The sequence below is a fragment of the Nipponia nippon genome, unplaced genomic scaffold, assembly GCF_047370975.1.
Source record: "Nipponia nippon isolate SJK-2023a ecotype South Korea unplaced genomic scaffold, ASM4737097v1 scaffold_25, whole genome shotgun sequence".
NCBI classification, from domain to species: domain Eukaryota; kingdom Metazoa; phylum Chordata; class Aves; order Pelecaniformes; family Threskiornithidae; genus Nipponia; species Nipponia nippon.
The window spans coordinates 7,283,262-7,304,048 of record NW_028262342.1 but is presented as its reverse complement, the minus strand read 5'-3'; the positions used below and the strand labels follow the sequence as shown (position 1 = coordinate 7,304,048).

At 48.2% G+C, this 20,787-nt stretch overlaps 1 protein-coding gene across 14 annotated transcripts in view; it reads right to left on the bottom strand.

Annotated features, from left to right (window-relative positions):
- The window catches only part of ANKS1A (ankyrin repeat and sterile alpha motif domain containing 1A), a 106,693-nt gene extending 87,458 nt beyond the window's left edge, over positions 1-19,235 (bottom strand). For all 14 annotated transcript variants that reach the window (XR_015705661.1, XR_015705662.1, XM_087761717.1 and 11 more), the window contains exon 1: positions 19,026-19,235. Coding sequence is in view for 12 of the 14 variants with exons in the window: in XM_087761717.1 (XP_087617843.1) it covers positions 19,026-19,234 (209 nt within the window). In the remaining 2 variants the exon portion in view is untranslated. The remainder of the gene's footprint in view (positions 1-19,025) is intronic.
- Between the last annotated feature and the right edge of the window lie 1,552 nt (positions 19,236-20,787).

Genomic DNA, 20,787 nt, shown 5'->3' with positions numbered 1-20,787 from the left:
TACACATCAACTTGCTAATAACATCCAGCCACTTGGAGGAGAAGCTTAAAAGCATTTTTTCTGAAATTCTCCTGCGCTTTTTTTTTATTATTCCAAGTAAAACAAGTGACTCCAGCATCACGTGACTCTTCAATGCCCACCATCATATTGAAATCCTGGATATTTCCAGCCCTGGGTCACATCTAACGCACTGCAAAAAAATCCAGAGACACTCTTTTCAATGTACCAGAAGGACAAAAGGCACATGCTTTCACCTGTGGGAATTACAGGACTTCCAGTTTACAGTTATGGCTAACATCACATTTAAGGCGCACGTTCCCCGTAGCAGAATACTTTCCATATTACTAAGCATGCTAAACTGTGACACCAAATATACAGGACAGACAGATTAAAAGACTTAATCCTATTGCACTAAATGAAATACGCATGGAAGGGATGTGTTAATACTTGCAAGCAAGACAGAGCTGATGGTAAGCACACCTGAAAAAGCAGCTACCAGAGGACGCTGATGCCATGTCTGAGCAGCAACACAAACCTTTGGCTGTCACCTCCTTGTACACCTTCCCTTTCCTCTACAGCATCAGGACCAGAACTAGAAGCTTCAAGCCATTCTGTCTTGAAAGCCTCAGGGCTTATTCTTCAGCACCTGCCAATTATTTGGCAATACCAACTTTGCATGTGTGCAGCACAAAAGTTAGAGCTAAACACTAAGAAGATGAAAACCAACTCCTTCCCTATATCCCACCAGGTAAATTAGAGCCAAAGACAGTTTAACAAGGTAAATTTTCCTCAAAGTCATAGGATCAAGAGCTCAAGTACATGGTACCAGAATGGATGGGGAAAAGTGGGGACCTTAATAAGGGCAGGACATGTGAAAATGACCCAGCTGATATTGCACAACACCACAACCCAGCCTGAGAGCTGCCAGAGCTCCAGGCTCCGTAATCAGACACTTGCTCTCAAGGTACCCAGCAGCGAAGGCAGAGCTACTGACAATGGATTCAGGCAAAAATGCTCAGATTCAGTCTTTCTGGCTGACACCGCAGCAGTCAGAGTGTGCCTGGCCCCTGCACAGTACAAGGCCCAAGCTCCCACCCCTCAAGCGCTTCCACTTTGCCAGCTTATTTTCAGTGTGAAGCCATAGTTTCAAACAAAGATTGCTAACAGCTCCAGCCTCATTGCCCAACACTGACAGACAGTTCAGCCAGTGTACAGGTTAACAGCGTGCTGTGAAAAAGCCAGCATTTCAACCAGTGGAGCAATACCATGCAGCAACTCATCCTCTAATAAGCCAAACTGTTCCTTCTCTTTATGAATACAGCAGAACCGCTCACTGCTGAGATGCAACGCCTGCCTAAGGAGGCGGCAGGAAATCTGCACGAGTTTTCTAAGTGACGGTAACCCCGTGAAGGATCATTCAGGAACTGTAAGAGGCAAAAAGGTAAGCTCATCTATGTCTCTCAAAACCAGCCTACCAGCTCCCACTCCTCATTTCCAGGAGGAGGTTGTTTCAGGTTGGAGCAAGAACTACAACAACCACACGTGTAACCTCTGGGCTTCCAGGCTCCTGCCATAAAGGAACAAAGCAGGGCTGGCATCGCTAATAGAAAAGCATCCATCCAAGCTAAAATTCCCCACTAGGAAGAGGGCAGCCCTAGCCTTACAGATGGCTCCTGGCAGTGGAAATGCATTTCTTTAAACTTAATGTATGGTGGGGGGTGACTGTGGGCTCTGTCACCTGCATTATGCAACGGGAGACAGAAAGGACAGGTCACGCGTGCATGTTACACTACATCAAAGAACCCCTCCGAGCAAGAGGCAAAATAAATAGCTGCAGGAGAAGAAAAAAAACAGGTCTGGTTTGAGTGCATATGCTGCCCTTTATTCTTAAAAGCATTACAGTCACTCGCTCTGCAATCCGCTCCCATTATGGGAGCACTTCCAGCTGATTACATGCGATGGCGCACAGTTCACATACAACATGGGCTCTACATGCTGGCACTGACTACAGGGGCCAGATCTAAACAAAGCTTTTCTGAAAGAAGTGCAAAAAATTTCAGTCATCAAGACAAGGAAAGCCAGGCAGCATCTCCAGGAGCTTTGGTTTCTGATGTGTACGGTGTCAGGAGCATCCCCCTCTCCACACACGGTCCAAGGGCAGCATGCTGGTAGGGGGAGAGAAGGGAACATGGGAAGGTAACATCAAAATGGCATCACCCACAGGTCTTTCACATTTTCAGCTCACAGACACTACTATGCCTGAGGACTTTGGCACGTAGCTCAACTGAAGTCAGAACTCAGAAGAGATGAGATTTCAGAAGAGAAGGGAAAATGTTCACTGAGTCATTTTAAAAAGACAGTTTGCATTTACCTTCTAACATACATAACAACGCGAGACGCAGTCTCCACTAGTACCTTAGTGACAGCATTCTCAAACCAGAGTGCTGACATTTGTCAGGGAGCAAACCTTGACCACCCAACACGCAGATGCAGGATTTTACATGAAGCACTGAAGCTGGAAAAAGTTGCCTTGTTTTTTCTAGGTGGGGAAACTGACCTCTAAGAGAGGACAGAAATTTGACAACATTTGCAAAACACTTACAAACCTCTTAATGAGGTTTACTAAATACCAGTTTTGCAGTGCCTTCTCTTTTGCATCTGACTAGATGGGGTTTTGAGGAATATAAGCAAAAAGAAGCAAAACATTCGTGCAGAAATTCAATAAACTGAGCAGCATTATGAATGTCATATAAAACAGCCTGGAGCTGACAATATCACAAAATTGTGAACTGGAACGAGCAGCACTGCTAAGGTAAGCATTCCTCACTCTTCATTTGAAGCTAAGCTCTACTGTTTCCACAGTACTGCAGAAGATGCAACTAAGTGGAAGAAAATGCAGTATTTAAAAAAAAAATTAGATGCAGAGAAAATTAGTATGATAGATCTAGACGGTGCAGGCTCCCAGGTTCTGCTGAAGCACAATTCCTTAGAAAGGTGCAAGACTTTCCCCTTTGCCTTCCCTCCATCCAGCACTTCCAGAGAAATGGAAGCAAGCTGCCTGGGCAACCACAAATTCCTAATCAAAAAATACCAAGCATCTCATGCTGCAGCGCTGAGCTGGCTACAGCTGGCAACCTCGCACTGTATTTTCCCTCCCCCTTTTCTTTTGTGAGATGATTTAACAAGCTACAGAATCCCAAGAGACATGACAATCAACCAACAGAAATAGAGCATCATGTCTTGAACTGTACATGTCCATCTGCACTGTTCCCTTTTGACAGACACACAAAAGGCCCGAGCTTGGAGTAAAAATGTTGCCAAAAGGAACTTGTGCAAAAAGAATTCCAGCAGGGTGCATTTCGTTCCCACCGCCTGTCATTCCCCCTGTATGGGGGGAATTGATGCACCAATTAAGTGTTTCGGGATGGCAGAAAATGTGTCACCCTCTGCTAGCTGCCTACTCTGCAAAACAGCGACACATTCATTGTCAGATGAAATCAACAGGATTAGAACAAGTCAAAGTTACTTTTTTTTTCCCATCATCCACAGTGACCTGATCCAACACACATCTCAGTGGGAATTTGGGATTTCTAGCAGGGAACCTTGCACCTAGAAGCATTTAGGAAAGGTGATACTTGATTTAAGCATGGACACCCTCCTCCTTAGTCTTAGGTACGCTCTATACAGAGAAAATAAATATGCCTCCACGTTTTCCCCCATCTCTCAGTGCTAAACAGACTGCTCAGAAGACCTGCCCTCTCCCTGCTCCGGCCCACGAGAGCCAAGCTCAGATGTTCCATTTGGCCACCGTGCCCTCCAGCCTAGGCAAAGCCATCTCCACTTCATGCCTTATCCTCGTGAAACCGAGCCAGCCCGCTCACTTCCACAGCAAAGCGAGTTCTTCCTTTTCAGACCGGTTGTTGCCTAGAACTGGTGCCCAAAATGCTAAACGATGGCACTCATGTCTGACCTGGAGTAGATGAGAAACAGGGAAACAGGCCAAGTAAAGCAGAGCCAGAGAAACAAAGATTCAGAGACTGAATTACCCCTTGCCTACATCAACTAAAAAGCAAATGCAATTATTTTGTACCAACAACTGCACCTAGAGTGCACTTTTGCCTTAGGGAAACTGAAAAAAAAAAAAAAAGAGACGGAGGCTCACATAACATCCCATTTCCCTTGTGACATTGCCAAGATCAGTGACATGAGGGCTTTGAATTTCTGCTGGCATTGACGTGCTTAATTGTTCAGACAGACGGGGAGAGGGCACGGCACATGCAGGGAGAGACCCTCCACGCCTTCGGGAGAGACCTGCAGGGCACCGATCCCAGTACATCAAGACAAGCAGGGAGAAATGTTAAGCTTAAGTAAAAAGGAAATTAGTTGCTCCGATACTGAAGACTGAATGCAATGGGATGGGAGAAGAGGCCCTCAAGAAAGGGAACACGGGACTGGAGAATTAAGAGCTGTGACAAAGCCTCCACTTAAGCATTTGGAGCAGACTTTGCCCTTCAACACAACCCACATCAGCAGTCAAACCATTTCACCCACAAAGCTCAATTTAAGCATGTATCAAATCCCAGTGCTCTGGCTTAATCAGAAGTCCCTGAAGGCTAAAGAAAGACACGTCTGACCAAGAAATTAACTGACAACAATGCGGGACACAAACACGGCAACTACATACCACTGCACTGACTCCAGATGAAATTCTTTCTTGATGAGCTTTTTAATGGATGCCCAAAGAGCAAGTAACAGGGAAACGAGAGAGCAAAGACAGGAAGGCTAAGAAGGCAAACAGAAAAGTGACCCCGCAGTGGCTTGGACAGGAACATTAAGGACACACCTGAGCGGTCACGTTCAAAGAGCACTGTGATAAGCTCCTCCTCATTCCTGGCATGCGTCAAGCGAAGAGAGAAAGTGTCAACTTAAGACAACAGTTCTTAAGAAAGCTTAAGAAAAGTAGGATGGAAATTAAAAAGGACGTCTTTTACTCTAGAAGCATCTGTGAAATCTGTCCCGTTAAAAAGCAGGCACGAGAGTGAATGGCCAAGGCAGTACATTATTTCTGGATCTTGAAATAGCTCCTCTAAAGTTGTCATTACTTGTCTACGCTATCTGTAGAACAGAGATAAGGTTAGAGCTGAAAAATATGAATGTATAAGTCAGCCAGTCAAGCGATATGTATTAAATGCTAAGGTTCTTTCCCTGCTAACTGCTTGTGAAGAGCGGTGGGGAAGGCCAGAAGCACAGGTACCGCTCCTTGGAGAGCTGGCAGAGACATCTGTAGACATCCCTAACGCTGGTAAACTGAATAAATAATGGAACAGGCAGCAAAGGAGAGCTCTTTCCCACACATTTCACTGTACACCTTAAGCTTCCAGTTCTGTTTTTATCCACCTGCCAGATTTGATTTTGCCCAAGATGACAAGCCAGCCTCAAACAGCTTTTTTCCTCACCAGGAAAAGACACATTTTCTTTGGGGAACATAAACAACACAAGATACTATGTTTCAAACCCCTGAAAATATTTCTGCCCACTTATTTGAAAGCATACAAAAACAGTTCTGGGCTTTTTCTCTGTTAAATACAGTTCTCCCAGCCAGGAGCTGCTTTTAGTGGCAAAGCCTTTCCCAGCCTAACATTTTTAATGTACAGAAGGAATGTATATATGCAAGTCAGACTACTAAATTATAAACTTATGCAGGGATAAAACTCTCCATTACCTCAAACAATTTCAGGGTCATTGGAATTCTATCCCAGCAAGTAATTATATCTCGGCTGTAACAACTTATAACCATGTAACTACCAGGATCCCGAAGCATTTCAGATGGCTTCACCCACCACTGACGGTGACAGCTTCTGAGATGGAAAGCACAAACTCCTTTTCTCAGACAGTAGCTCTGCAGAGCTGTCTTGGAGCAGCACTGAAGACCATTAAACTTTACCCAACTTTCTGAGGAATTTAGAATAAAAAGCATAAGCCAAGCATGAGCGAGTTGTAGAGAAATCCAGATTCTTCAATTACCTTAAACTGAGATAATATCAGAGACCGAAAACTCAAGTCTTGTGAAGCAGTTAAGGTCAATGCACAAGAAAAAACAAAACAAAACAAACAGCTTACTATATATTTATGTACACACAACTTAAATGCAACATTTAACATTCAAAAGTTTACTTCAGGATTCAGATTTCTTATATTTGTTAACCACACCTCAAGAGACAACATTCACCCTGTTTATCTTTGCATCTGAAAAACTGGTTCCAGACGATGCCAACAAGCAAGCCCGCAGCAGGCCCGCGCTGCACCGCCCGGCGCTTCTGGACATGGGAAATCATTAAAGCCTAACACGAGGAGCGCGGTTAGAAACGCCGATTCACACCGGGCACTATAATGGTGGCATGAAAAAAAGGAAGACCAAGGCAAACGGCGACTTGCCTCTCTTCCGAGTCATTCTGAAGTTGTACTTACAACCTATAGATCTTTGGGTTCTCATTTCTAGGCTTGACAGGAAAGCAGGGGCTGGATTCCTTACAGCAGCTCCCCCGCAGCTGAGCGGTTTCCAGCACTGACCTCAGCACAGACACTGAGCGCCGTCTTTGAACAATGTCCTCCAAGTTGGACGATCAGAAAGACAGCAGTTTGGTTTTTTTAACCAATTCTCTTCTTTCTAGGTCTTTATTTTCAGCAAAAAGAAATGTCAAGGACACATCCTGTTTCACTCTCTCTGTGAAATAATTCCCGTTGAGGTTAAAGGAAATATTTCCAAAATGCCAAATCCAGCACTAATTACGCACGTCCTCCAAGTTCTTTGTGTTTTCAGCTGTTTCTAACTCATGGAGATGAGCCATAGGAGTTCAGGCATATGGCTTCAGACTCCACCAGGCTGAAACGAGGCTGTAAAGAGAGCCCACTGTCACAAGAGGAACGCAAGTAATTTTAAATCACGCAAAGGTAGTTACTAATGACACTCCAGAAGTCATCCACGGGGGACCACAGGATGAATTGAGGTCATTTAAATGTCTCTTACATGACAGCCAACACTTTATCAGACTTAACACTGTGCAGCGAGAAACCGTGGCTTGAAAAAACACTGGAAAGAAGTACTAGCAAAAAGCCTGAACTCCACGGGACGCATAGTCCCTTATTTAAGCCATCTGATGAACTCCACAATCCTTGCAACAGAACCAAGCCCAGAACGCAAAGCTTTAAAGCCTCCAGAGTTCAAGGCTTTATCATAATCCTAATAAAAAAATGGCGCTGATTTCTGAAATTAAGAGCAGTAAGGAAGGGTCTGGGAAGCCCATCTGTATCATGGCACAGGGAGGCTTCAAACCCTACCAGGCACTAGGTTTCTTTAATCGGATTACATTTTATATCCAGGCAATTTGCTTTGTGATGCTAAACTCGAAAGGATTTCTCATAGTGTCTTAAGTAGGATGAGGCAAAAAGTAATTTCACCTGATTTCCAACCCACTTCAATATTAGATTTGAAACACCACCTATGACATCTTCAGCCTTGTTTGCCCTAAGAGTCTGAAAAACAGCAGGCAATAGGATTAGATATAAATTAGATATAAATCTAATGAGACAATGTATTTACATAATATTTATGGCACTCACTTTTAGACAAGGTTGTGTTCTTGCATCCTTAGTATGTGGCACTACAGATACTTCCTTTTAGCTGGAAAAAGCTTGAGGTTTATTTTTAAATTTAATTTCCCTTTAAAAGAAACCAGGTGTTTAAATAACAGGGGAAGAGCGCTAATGTAATCTGGGTTTACCAAACCTAAATAACATGAAGCGAAGCTCCGACTTTCCTTAAGCTAAATAACACAGACTCTCTCACAGAGCCCGGTACAAGCCTTGCACACACTCTCCTGTTTTAAAAGCAAATTCTGTAATTTCATTAACATCCTGCTAGTTTCAGATGTATATATTGATTTTAATCTGAAACACTTAATAGCCATGCAAGGTGGGATATGTCATCAAGGATGTATGTATATACGTGTCGCCTCAGTGCTTGGCATCTTAGGGTCTCCTAAACATTTAAGCATTCACCTTTACTAACCATGGGGGAAAACAGCCACCTTAACACCACTGTATGTATTAGTCTCCTACAACTCTTGGTTTAGACAGAAGTAGAGTCAAAACCTACACAAATCTACACGCTGTATAGATAAAAATAGTTTTAAACTCAAGCACCTTATCCAGCAGCCTGGGTGCTTTACAGGATTTTCTTCCAGAATACCAACATTTCCAGAAAACCCTGCCCTGGCACATGTTGTTATGGAGCATCCAGCTCCATGTTCAGTTTGAGTTAAAGAGTAATCAAGAACATTTAGCTCAGATATTCATCCAGACTTCTCAAAGGTCATCTCCCAGTTCACACAACAAAGATTCCTTGATAAACCTCGAACGTTTCTCAAGCAAGCCATGGTGATTCACGCAGGATAGAAAGTCATTTTAAATTCATGTTTAAAAATGTGCGCTTGACATGATGAACACCCAGGTACTGAATGGCATTAAAGCACTGCCTTTAAGCAGGGCACTTCCCCACCCATGAGAGGGTGGCAGGCAAGTTCAGAAAGCAGTCCTTTGGGAAAGAGGATATGAACAGCTCTGAGGACATAACACAGGCTCTCCAGGTTTTGCACAGAAAAGAGGGCACGTTCACACACTCTAGCACCAATTTCCTTCCAAACGCAGCTCACATCTTCCTGCCCTCTGTCTTTAATTAAGCATTTTACCCCTTCATCAGTCTATGGAAGATCTTTCTTCTGCTGACAGCTACAGTCCCAGGTGGACTAACATTTCAATTTATGGTTTTTTCCCCTTCTGCAGAGAGCAGCTGTATTAGCTTCTCCAGTCTGTTGCTATAGAAACAAATCAATCCTCAACAGTTTTATTTTTACCAGTTTCTGTGAAATAGGATTTATCTCATTTTCATGACTAAGCTGTACTCCAGAGCAAGCTCTTTGGGACGGGGACAGTGCCATCTCAGCATTGGACAGGACCCCATGCCCAGTGTCAAGGACAAGAGGAAATGGCCATCGTCCTTATTTACATGCACCTTCTTCATTTCAAGAGGACACTTCACCTTGAAACGATTCCCATAGCCAGAGCGTTACTGAGATGCAGCTGTATCCCTGGAGCGGAAAAGAGCAGTGGAGTGGATGGCACAGCCTGGAAGGCTACAGACGTGCTGGGAAAGCTCAGCAGAGCATCCACCAGAAGGCCCACCTACCACATGTCAGGCGCTCTCTATAGAGGCAGAAGGAGCATCTTCACCGAGTCCCCACAAAGAGCTGCACACACAGGCCGAGTTCAGCTCCGTGTAAGCTCCTCATGAACAGCAAAGGGCTCACATGGGAGTCGAGGCATTAGCACGTTATCTGCTGCTAGCCAGCGAAGCAGCCCCTCTGGGCGCTATGATGGAAGGAGCTCAGCCTCCAGGAACTTGTCTTATCCTTGGCCAAGTGCAGCTGGGAGGGGGCTTTCCCTTTTGGTCTGGCATGAACACAGGTGTAATCTGTATGTATCACCTCTATTCTGCATCACATCTTTCACTTTTTCCTTTATATCCTGCTTGCTTTCCTTCAATCCCAGTAAAACAATGCATTACATTAAAAAAAAACCCACTGGATGAGCACTGTTTCTTGGCTCAGCCGCTCCTAATATATCAAACACCATTTCATACATTCATCTTTAGAAAGTTCAGTTCTCTGCCAAACAGCCTTAATCAGCCAGAGTAGCATAGGACCCACGTCACCAAGTTGAGCAGCTCCACTTCCATAAATATATGCTATTTAGGCAGTCCATATGCAGACAGGAATTACTGCATGCAGAGAGCAGCAGCAGGACAACTGCTCTCCATGCAAAAGAGGAGGGAAGGGCAGATCCTGCTTCTCCATACTGTCACCTGCAGGTTTTGACCATTTCCCTCCTATTGGATCTAGAAACTGTGCAGCCTCATGAAACAAAAGTTTCCTGTTAGATCAGCCAGCTGGAGTGATTCACTCTGGCACAGCCATGCAACAACTCGAGTATCAGGGAAAGAAAATGGGGGAGGATAAGACCACCGCTCTCAGCAACTAACTGCTGGACAAGCTTTGTTGTAAACTTTAAATTTCATTATTAAGTGCCAAACATTCAGCGTCCAGCTGAACTCTGTGTAGTTCCTGCCTTTGAAACAGAGTGCCCTGGATGTACTCAAATCCGCAGTGACATTTCTTCAGTTTCAGGACTGCAGACAAAAGTAGAGGGGAACAAGGCTATGGAAATGTCAGTATCTCATTGCTCAAATATCCCATATTTGTTTACATGCATAGCTGTGGTTTTGGTCCTGAAATTCCACACAGCTCAATGGTAAGATAATAAGTTGGGGTATACAGACCAAAAAGCCGTCAGGGAATCCCACAAACACCCACTCAGTCCACTCAAGTCTCACAAGCATCCACTCTGCCATCAAGGTAAACACAGAGAAATCCCCCTGCATGAATGTGCTGAATGCAGCTGCTAATTCCAGCATCAATAAAGTGGGCTCTAAAGTCTTCAAGATGCAAATTTCAAGACTGCACCTGGCATTTTAACCAAGCCATCAGTGCCTAGCTCAAACCACTCCTGCGGGCACCCTGAACACAAACCACCTTCTCAGTCCTCGGGCTTCTTACAGCTGTTGGGGATACTCCAGCCAGCTCTTGAGCCAGTCTTGTTCAGGGCATGGAAAATAAGTAAATTGCATGTCATGGATACATTTCACTGTTCCTCCTATGATGGGACAGAGCACAAATCTTATGTGAGCCCTGCGCATGCTAAGAGCTGTAAAACGATGCTCCTGGGAAGGAGTGTAACCTAGCAATTGGAAAAACACCCTGGGATCCCTGCCTCCTCGGCTCTGCTCCTGCCCCCAGCCCCCTGTGACGCATGGGGATGCTGCAACTATTTAAATCCTGGCATCTGTCAGCAGCCAGTAACTGGCTTGGTTCTGACATCCTCAGCATCCTCAACATAATCTGACCCACCTAGCGCTCCTCACTTAACATCCTGACCCACCTAAGGTTCCTCACACCGCGTCTTAGCCCACAGTAACTCCCCCATGGGGTACCTGAGATAACTTGTATGAGCATATGGATATTTCCAAAACCTGTTTGGCACTTCAAAAAACTCTGCTGAGAAACTCTCAAAGCAACACAAAAATTAAGCTAATGTGTTCTCACCCTCCATCTGACATAAACACGTTGGCACTCCCAAGAGAGCAAGTCCCAGGACACTGGAGGACTCAGCACCTGGGTAAAAACTGATGGGAAGACAACAGCCAGAAGAATTCGCCCCAGCCTGGGCACCCACCTATGTCACAGAGCCGATCAGTCACAGAGGTTTTGAGTCACTCCCTACACAATTAAGACACTTTTACTCAGTTAACAGAGAGATTCCTATCTGACGTGCTGTGCTCGGAGCATTTTGCTCGAAGGCTGCGCCACTTCAATCAATTCACATCTGCTCTCAGCTCCTTACCCATTTAATTCAGCTCTTATATACCCTCCGCAGCACTGCCGCACCTCCCTTCAACTTCTAACCATCTTTTCTGCCAACCAAACCAGGCAGCGCCTGGTTGCTGCCCTCTGCGTGCATGGCATGGAAACCTCAGCCTGCACGTGGCGTGTCTGGAAGGAAGCAGGACAAAACTCTCCCAACGGAGCTTCAAAGAAAGGGAAGCCACCTACACAACAATTTTCATGTGCATGCCAAGCAAGCCCAGGGTGCTACATAAAAACCAAGTCCTCCTCTACAGAGGAAAAGAGGTAGCATCCGTGGCTTAGGTGAGCAAAGTGGGGCACGGCTAACATGTTGTCCGAGGTCCCACAGCAAGTTTATGGCACGAAAAACCCAGTCCTCCCCAGACACAACCCTAATCACAGAATCATGCTGACCAAAGCAAGCAAGTAAAATGTTCCAAAGCTGAATTAGAAGATCACACAGATACAAAACGCTTAAGAGTCATTGCCAATAATTGTAGCCTTCCTGAATTATTTAAAAAGTGCTTAGAAAACAATTCACAGAAAAAGAGCCGGTGCACACCTAATGCCTCTGGCACTAATACTCTTAGCAATACCAGCGTTCAGGTATCTAATTAAAGAAAGATCTGTCCTGCTTAGCTGTTTGCACGGTAGGGTGTGGAATAGAAGACAGTTTAAAAGTGGGCGGGATTATTAATCATCACACCAAGAAGAGTGGAAGACCCAGTCGTGATTTCTAACGCAGCCCTGTTTCATGCGAACACACCAGGAGCAACTTCCTTTTTATGGCAGCAGGTGAAGAGAGGGAAATATTTTGTTTGCACCTTTACACAATCCTGGAAGCTTGGACCTTGGAGCTGAGCTGCTGTTCCCTGCCACTATCTCAGCCAGACACTGCAGGACCTGCCGCTTAATCACAAGACCTGGCCACACATAACGCGATAACAATACACCTGCCAACAGATAGGCACACTAACAGCCTTCTCTCTACTACGTGTGGGGCGATTCCTCTTTTCCCCCAGTCAGCTGGGCCGTCCGTGCGGGACCTCCCTTCCCGATGGAAATGCAGCGGGCAGAAAGGCTCTCAGAATGCTTTTTGCTCACCAGCAGAACATGTAGCACTAACAAATCCTTTCTTTAAATCATCCAGCTGCACAAGAATGAGTATGAAACCCCACTTTTTTAAAATAGAAATAATTTTTCTGACTGTAACCACATTTGGACTATTTGAAGCTACTTTAAGTGTTCAGCCATTACACCATGTCATTTCCTAGACCAAACAAAATACTCACCAGTAATAATTGCTGCAAATTGACTAGAACACTTGCTGTGGCTTCTGTGAAACAACAACCGAACCCTTTCCCACAACAGATGTATACAAAAAAGTCCTAATTCACAGCAGAAGTTTCTTCTTGATGCAGTTACAGAAGATTACATATACAATCTGGGGCTCAACAGCAGCCTCAGTTTCCCCTCTCGTCAACAAAGATCCAGTCTTTTCACATGAACAGATGAAAATAAAAAGCTTTTTCTGCAGATTTGGCTTTAACACAATTCATCCCTTACTGCTACTGGCAAAACCTACTGAATGCAGCTTGATATTTCAGGCCACAGATTGTTTTTGTTGCTTCCTGCCTTTAACTTCACATTGAAGCAGTAAAAAAAACCAAATTCTGCAGCCTTTATGCAGAAGTGCCCCCAAAACCCCAAGAAACCTCATGGATTCACAAAGCATTTCTAATTTCTGGACTTGCTTTTGCTTACAAGCATTAAGCTGTGTTTGCATTAAGTTGATTTTATCTCTAGATGTTCACTGATCTACAAGAGATGCTTTTCCCTGTGCTGTACGAGGTATGTTCTGAAAACGGAGCAGCCAGAGCACAATCAAAGAGCGGAGATCAGCATCAGACTCCTGGACCTGGCTTTCAGCAGATTTCCAGGCCCCGAACGGATCCCAAAGATCACGTTACATGAGCGGATCCCAGAGGCTGCGTGGATGGCAGCACGAAGCCAAGCCTCCCCCCAAACCCTGGCAAGCCACCACCTCTTTGTAAGCCCCACCATCTGCTTCAGCAAGAGCCAGAAACCGATCTCCCTCTCCTCCACTCCTCCCCATACCCTTCTGGTTACCTCAACCTGCTGGATGCATTCCCTTATTCACATTAGCTTTCCACTGGGTTTATTTTCCTGCCTAATATTTTTAGTGTTACACAGTGGCACATTCATCCCCTAGGGAGAGACTTTATCTTTAATTCTATCTTTGCGTTTCCTTCTCGTTTGGCTTATCACAGTCTATCACATCTTGCTTCCTGCTTACCTGCAGAAATTGGTGATTTCGTTTGGAGTTTGTGCACGTCTCTCACACCCAGAGGGCTCGGCTCAGTGATCTAAGCAGGAAGTATAAAAGCCTCAGACCTTGACAAAGTTCACATTTAAATTATAACAAACATGGTGGGCAGTTAAGTTTACATGATAAAACAACATGTTCCACAGAATTTACTGCCAGGGGCATCTTCTATGACTTTATGGACTGGCATTTGCTCTCTTTGTTAAAAAAAATGGCACAAAACAATTAGTGTCCCAGCTCAGACCAGTCCCCCAGCTCAACACAAACACCTACCAGTGCAATAGTGGGACTGCAGCTTCCCGCACCATGCCCACAGCCACGCTTGTTTCTTCCAGGCAATGCCTGTTTTGTACCTAATTCAAATCTATATTTTTGAGACATCTGAAATGCTGCAGAACTGCACAGAAAAAGCTGGGACTGGCACCTCAGATGGGAAGATGGTCTTTTGAGAACAGATACTCCAAAGAGTGAGACTTAACAAACAATAGGAACTAAATACCATGCTGACATTGAAGAGACCCGAAATCAGACAGAGAAAGGAACAAGGAAGCTCTGCCAGCCTGGCCGGGCATTTACAACCCTGTTCTTGGAAGGAGCTTCGGAGGACAACTTAGCAGCTCTCTTGTCAGGAGACATCTTTAAATACCTGAGCAGCTTCAACAGAACCAGGAATCAAAACCACTGCAAAAAGAGGAAGGCCGCCAAAAGTTGTCTGAGGAAGGGAAAACGCAAAACATACCAAACTGACCATGGATGGGTTTCTCCACCACAACCGAGACAACATCCCTAAAATTAAAGTAACCTGTCTTTTCTTTACAGGTGATGCAGACCCCTGCCCCACAACTTTGGCCATCCTCTCGCCTTGCAGGCTGACTGCAGTTTTGCAAAGCAATTGCACAGGTGTCAGAGACGCTTTTCACAAGTGCCCAGCTAAGAAATTGTGTTTGGCTCTTATAAAAGGCACAAGGCCATTTTGCCAGAAGCTTGCAGCAGGACCCACTTCTGAGCAAGGATAAAAGCAGTCTTACCCCCTTTTCTAAATACTTCCAAATCTAACGACAAAGCTTTGTAACCTAAATTCTCTCAGATACAGCTTTATCATACATACAAAAAACTAAATCCCTGCTCCAGATACCTACTTTGTGATTTCTTTATGCACTGGCACTGAAGACATCTGTTGTCTAAGCAGCTTTCCTGCACTGCAAAGCCTTGATAAAAAGCCACCAACTGAAGCACCTTAGCCTTCTCCATCAACTTACTACTTCCATTAATGCTTCCACTTAATTGGCACCGTGACTTTCTCTGGGCACATGTCCAGTCCATATTTACTGCATTTAATTTAGAAAATGCATCTGATCATCATCAGGAAAAAAAAAAAATCAAGATACAGGAATAAGATTTAAGAGAAACCCCTTCAACTTTAAAGTTATTCCAAAGTTGTTCTTGACCTGTTGCACACCTTGGGGTGCTGCACTCCGGAGAAGGCAGGGGTTGGTGGGGTGGACACTGCACGAACTCTTTTCTGTCACCTCTACCCTTCCACCCTCCTCCCACAGCATCAGGTCCCTTTAATTTGCCAATCTTCAACCTTCCATGAAGTGTCAGGCAGACAAAATTTCATATTCCCTGTTTCCAAACCCTTGAAGTTATTTTTAAAGGAGTACAGAAAGGCAAAGTTAGCTCTAATTAAATACCATGCCTGCTGTGAAGAACTTATTGTAACACCCTCCCTGCCCCCGGGAAGCAGGGAAACCGCAGGCGAAGGTGCTTCGGAGGAATCGCGCACCTCAAGAGACGAGCAAAGCAGTCTGTAATCGGTCTTGGCAAGAGCTAATTTCACACTTTGCACAGTGCAAATGGACCACAACAGAGACAGGGCGAGACACAGGCAGAAGACAACTGCCCAAATTTCTTCTCTGACAAACTAAGGCCACTTTGAAACATAGTCTAGCTACTTTTTGGGGAAACTCAATCCCCAAAATCCAGTGTTTTGCTGCTGTACTAAGGCGACAGGAAGGAGTATGCTTGCTACTATAAGCCTTTCAGCAGAGCTTGTGCATCTTAGAGCCATCTCACAGCCACACCGGGATGCTAAGCAATCACTTAGATTGAGCCCACGCTACAGAAAACAGTTTTGAACACTGCCCAGCTTGTCCCAGCTGCTCCCCAAACAATTGTCAGACTCTCCTTGCAGGTAAATTTAGCAGCTGTTTCTCATAAAAACTTCTTGCTATAAAATAAGCACAAGTCTTCTCACATGGAGTCATTTAACCCAAAGTAAAAGCCCAACAAGTTGACAATGCATGAGAAACAATCAGAAAGCCTCTAAATCATTAAAAGTCCATTTTCAATATCTAACATGCACCGTTCACCACAGCACCCAAGCCCTCGAACAATCCCCAACTACCCCCTGGTTCCTGGTGCCACAACTGCACGCACCGTGGCCCTCTGCACTCCCACCCCACTGCCAGTCGGCGAGAGGTGACCGCAGGTAGGAGCAGACGATCCTCACGGTCACTGCCCAGTGCTTGTAACGCTGAGATCGAGGGAGACCGCAGCCGCTGCTGGTACAAACGTGGCACAGACGTCATGATCCACTCAGGTTTGCAATCACACTCAGAGCAAGCATCCACGTGGGGTGTGCAAGCAAACGCTTGTAAGTCCAGGGATGCTGCAGCTGCAGATTTCACACAGCAAGTTAGCGATGTGCTGCAATGACTCCCAACAGGCTGGGAACACCGATACGCTTCCAGAATGAGAACCACTATCATAAACATGCAAAAAGCCTGACTGTAACTCAGCAGCAGAGAGAAAAACATTCAGGGACTGGCAAGTTTGGTGGGTGAAAGGGATCGTTATATTGTCAACTGACAGACATTTAAGACAGTTGAGTTAATGAACGCAGAAGCTACGAACGACAGCTGTGACACTCACCATCCTTCAGATAGGCATCTACACACAAAACCACATTTACATGTGAAAAATCACGCTAACTGATCAGATGTCAAACAGCCTGCCCACTCCACAAATCAGCTGGTATCACAAGCCGTTGTCTTACCAGGGAAAAAAGGTCACCGTCATCACCACGCATTGTCGGCAAGTGTGGCGGAGCTGTTAGAACAAGAGGCTGATAACACTCATGGTGTGTGTTTAACTCACTGGCCCTCTCCACTTTATCTAAACACCCTGCAAGTATATCCATCTTCTAACGTAGACAAGCCTGAAGTGGTCAGAGCAATTTCCCACTCAAAACAAGGGCTATATTAAAAGGGAAGAATAAAGTTTGACCCAAGAGCAGATTTACATTTCAGAGAAGCAAATGTTGTATGCACCAGGAAAGCACAAGCTCTCCATGTCAGTGGGTCTCTGCCATTCAGCTCAATGTGCAACAGCAGAGTTCTGATGAGGTTATGAGAAAGGAAAAATGGATCAAACTGGGCCACAAATGGGCACGTCACATCCTTCTAAACAGTCAGGCCGCACAGTGAAAGCATCACTCAGCACTGGACTCAAATCTCCTCCCCCTGTCCCGGTATAAACCAGTTGCTCAGGGAACAGGAGCAGCAGCATTTCAAGCAGAGAAGCTGAAATAGCAAAAAGATGCAACTCAAAAAATGCACCGGCAAGTGGTTTCCTTGGGAGATGCTGAAAAAAAGGGGAGGAGAAAGAACTAACAAAGGTCTGAGAGCTTCAAAACAGAGCAAATCCCATAGCACGGTACTTGAAATGCTGAAGCAAATGACTGTGCCCTCCATCTGCTTGCGCAACCCCCAGCACAGCACAGCAGACACCCAAACCCCATCAGCCGCTGCCGACTTGAGAACCATAGCAGAGGGGTATTAATGCAAGCCATGAAAATTACTGAGGAAGGGCGAGTGTGCACAGAGCAAGAGCAGGGAGAGGACGCCTTGCCGAACACCCAGCTGCACATCTGTCCCAGTAAATTCATCCAGCAGCTCTCTGCACCGTGGGAACCCACACATGTCCTGATTTCAGAGTCAGCAGCCTCTGCTAGCACCCTGACCCAGAGTTCTCCTCCAAACACACCACATTTTCCCAGTTACACCAGTCTGCAGCTACTGACAGTAACCAGCAGGCCTCCAGAACCCTGCAGCAGTCCGAGCCCTGGGGGACAGGCCACCACTGGGCAGCAGCCAGCCCTGGAGGTGCCCACTCCAGACAGCCTCCTCTCCTGGTCCACCAGCCCCTGCCGCTCCTCGCCTCGGGGCACGCAAGCCCGAGGGGCTCCACCGCCAGGCCCCTCGCACCCCTGGTCCCACAGGCAGCACCAAACCCTCAGGGCTCCCCCAGCCCATCCCCACACGCCCTGTGCGCCCCACAGCCATCACAGCCCGTTGTAACGTCTCAAGCTATCCCCTTGACCGCCCAATTCCCACCAACACGCCTCCTCCTCTGGCCCAGGCCCCCAGGGGACTGCCTTCCTCAGTCCCTCCGCACCCGCAGGGCTGCAGCCCACATCCATGAGCCCCAGGGACCTCCAACATCCCCTCGTCCCGCAGCGCTCACCCACACGCTCCACCCCAAGAGCCCATCCAAACCCCTACGGCTACCTCCCTGCCCTCCAGCCCCCCACTCCCCCACTCCCCACATCCCTGGTTAGGAGACCACAACCCCCAGCTCACGCCTTCCAGCCCCACGCCCCTACAGACTCCCCTCCCCACACCGCCTGCCTCCGCCACCCCCAGCCCCTATCGACATGACCCCACGGCTCCACGCTCCCTACCTGCCCCACGGCCCTACGGCACCCCAAAAGCCCATCCCTCCTACCCCACCCCCAGCCCCCCCAAGCCTCACAGTCCCCCACAGCACTCCCCACTCCCTGTCGCCCTGCCTCTCCCTAGCCCACACACCCCTCTTCCAGCTCCATGGCCCTGCAGCACCCCGTCCCCCCCTCCCCCACCGCCCTCAGTCCCCACAGACCCCACTCCCCATGGCCCCAGCCACGCTCCCCCCACCCCCTCCCCATGGCCCCGCAGCCTCTCGGTCCCCCTGCCCTACGTGCGCCCCTCCTGCCCCCCAACCCCAGGCAGCCTCCCCACACAGGCCCACAGCACTCCCCATGCCCCCGGCCTCCGCCTCCCCGGCCCTCAGCCCCGCTCCCGCCCCACACGCAGCCCCCCAGCCCCGCAGGCCGCGCTCACCTGAGGAGACTGGACAGCGGGTGCCCCACACCGCCGCTCCCGCCGCCTCCTCCGCCGCCGCCTCCCCCCGCAGAGCCGCCTCCTCCGCCTCCTCCTCCCCCCCCGGAGCCACCGAAGCCGGAGCTCAGCCGTTTCCCCGATAACAGCTTCTCCACGGCGGGCAGGTTCCCGGTACGGGCGGCCTCCAGCAGCTCCTGCTCCTTCCCCATGGCCCGGCCCGGCCGCCGCCGCCCGCCGCCGCCGCCTCCCGCCAAGCCACGCCCCCCGAGTGCCCTTCCGGGGCGGGGCCTGCGGGGACGGAGTCCTCGGGGGCGGAGCCTGTGGGACGTGGGCGGTGCACCAGACCCCGCCCACCTCCCCACAGGCCCCGCCCCCCGCTGGGTTATTTTCTCAATGCACCCTTTACTCCACCTCATTTTTTGGCTGGTTTTAGTTAATTTTATTCGTTGAACGCGTGAATAATATAAAAGTGGGATTCCAGCACGTGCTGCAGGGTGAAAGGGGACGGTTTTTGGTGAAATCCCATCTCCCAGGTTTCTGACGCAGTGGAGGAGCCGGGTGTCAAACACACACGAGCGTTAGTATTTATTTATATAAAGGAGGACGCATGCTAAGGAGGAATATCTGTGCCAGGGTTTTCCCTCCGCGTGTTTATCGGGGGGATGAATATTCACGGGTAATTTCACAGCTGTTTTCCCACAGGGGAGTCTTTGGGGAGGCACGGTGTTTTGCATCGCGCGCTGAGGATCAGTCTGTGCCAGGAAGCGAAATGGTGAGCAGCAGTTACCCGCTGTACAATGCTTTAAGCTAGCATAAAAAATAAACTGAATGCGGCCAGGTGGTTCACGTGAACGTAATATTAACGGTATTGGCCCTAAAGGAGAGCTGGGGCCGCTCTCTCCCTCCAAGGGGATTTGCACAGGTTGACTGGGGCAGTTTTCGACCCCCCTGCCTGGGGGAGCCCGTTCGTTTGGGACTCCGCAGGCAGCGTTTACCTTCGTGCCGGGGGGGCTTGGGACCACCAAACCTCACCGAGGAGGAGGAGGATGTGTGAAGGTGCTGATGGAAATTTCACGTATTTAGCATCTTTTGCCAAAGGCGTTCCAGGACCTTCCGTGCCAGAACGAACCCCGCCGCCCTGTGAAGCGGGTGAACGCTGTCCCGCTTTACAGCATAAAGATCAAAGAAACAAAGCAGTGGGGTGAGGGTCCAGAGGCCGAGGTGGGGCTGGGGCAGACGGGGAGGTGGGCGCCGGGGCCTCCCCGCACCCTGCCCCAGCCCGGCCCTCGCTGCCGCTGCCAGGGAGGCACCCGCTAGCGGGGAACCTCGCCTCGGCGAGGATGGACGGCGTCGGCCTGTCCGCACCCGCCCCTGCTGCCGAGACGCAACACCCGCGGCCGTGCCTCGAGCAGGCCTGGCCTGCGGGCGACTTCGACCCGGGCCCAGGGGCTGAGCTGCGCACCCCGGCCTGCCCCGCCGTCAGGCGGCTCCTTTGTCACACCCAGATTTCCTCTGTTTCTACACAAGAGACTCCCACAGCTGGAGGGGACCGGCCTCAGTTCCCCCCGTGCCCCCAGCCCAGCTCCCCCAGAGCCCCCCACTCCAGTGCCCGCAGTTTCCCCCGCCCTTTCCACCCCAGTGCCCCCAGTTCCCCCAGTGCTTCCAGTTCCCCCGCCGGCCCCGCGCCTCACCCGCCGCCGCAGGCCCGTTGCCCTGGCGACAGGCCCCGCCCCGCCGCCCGCAAGGCGCGGCCCTTCGCGGC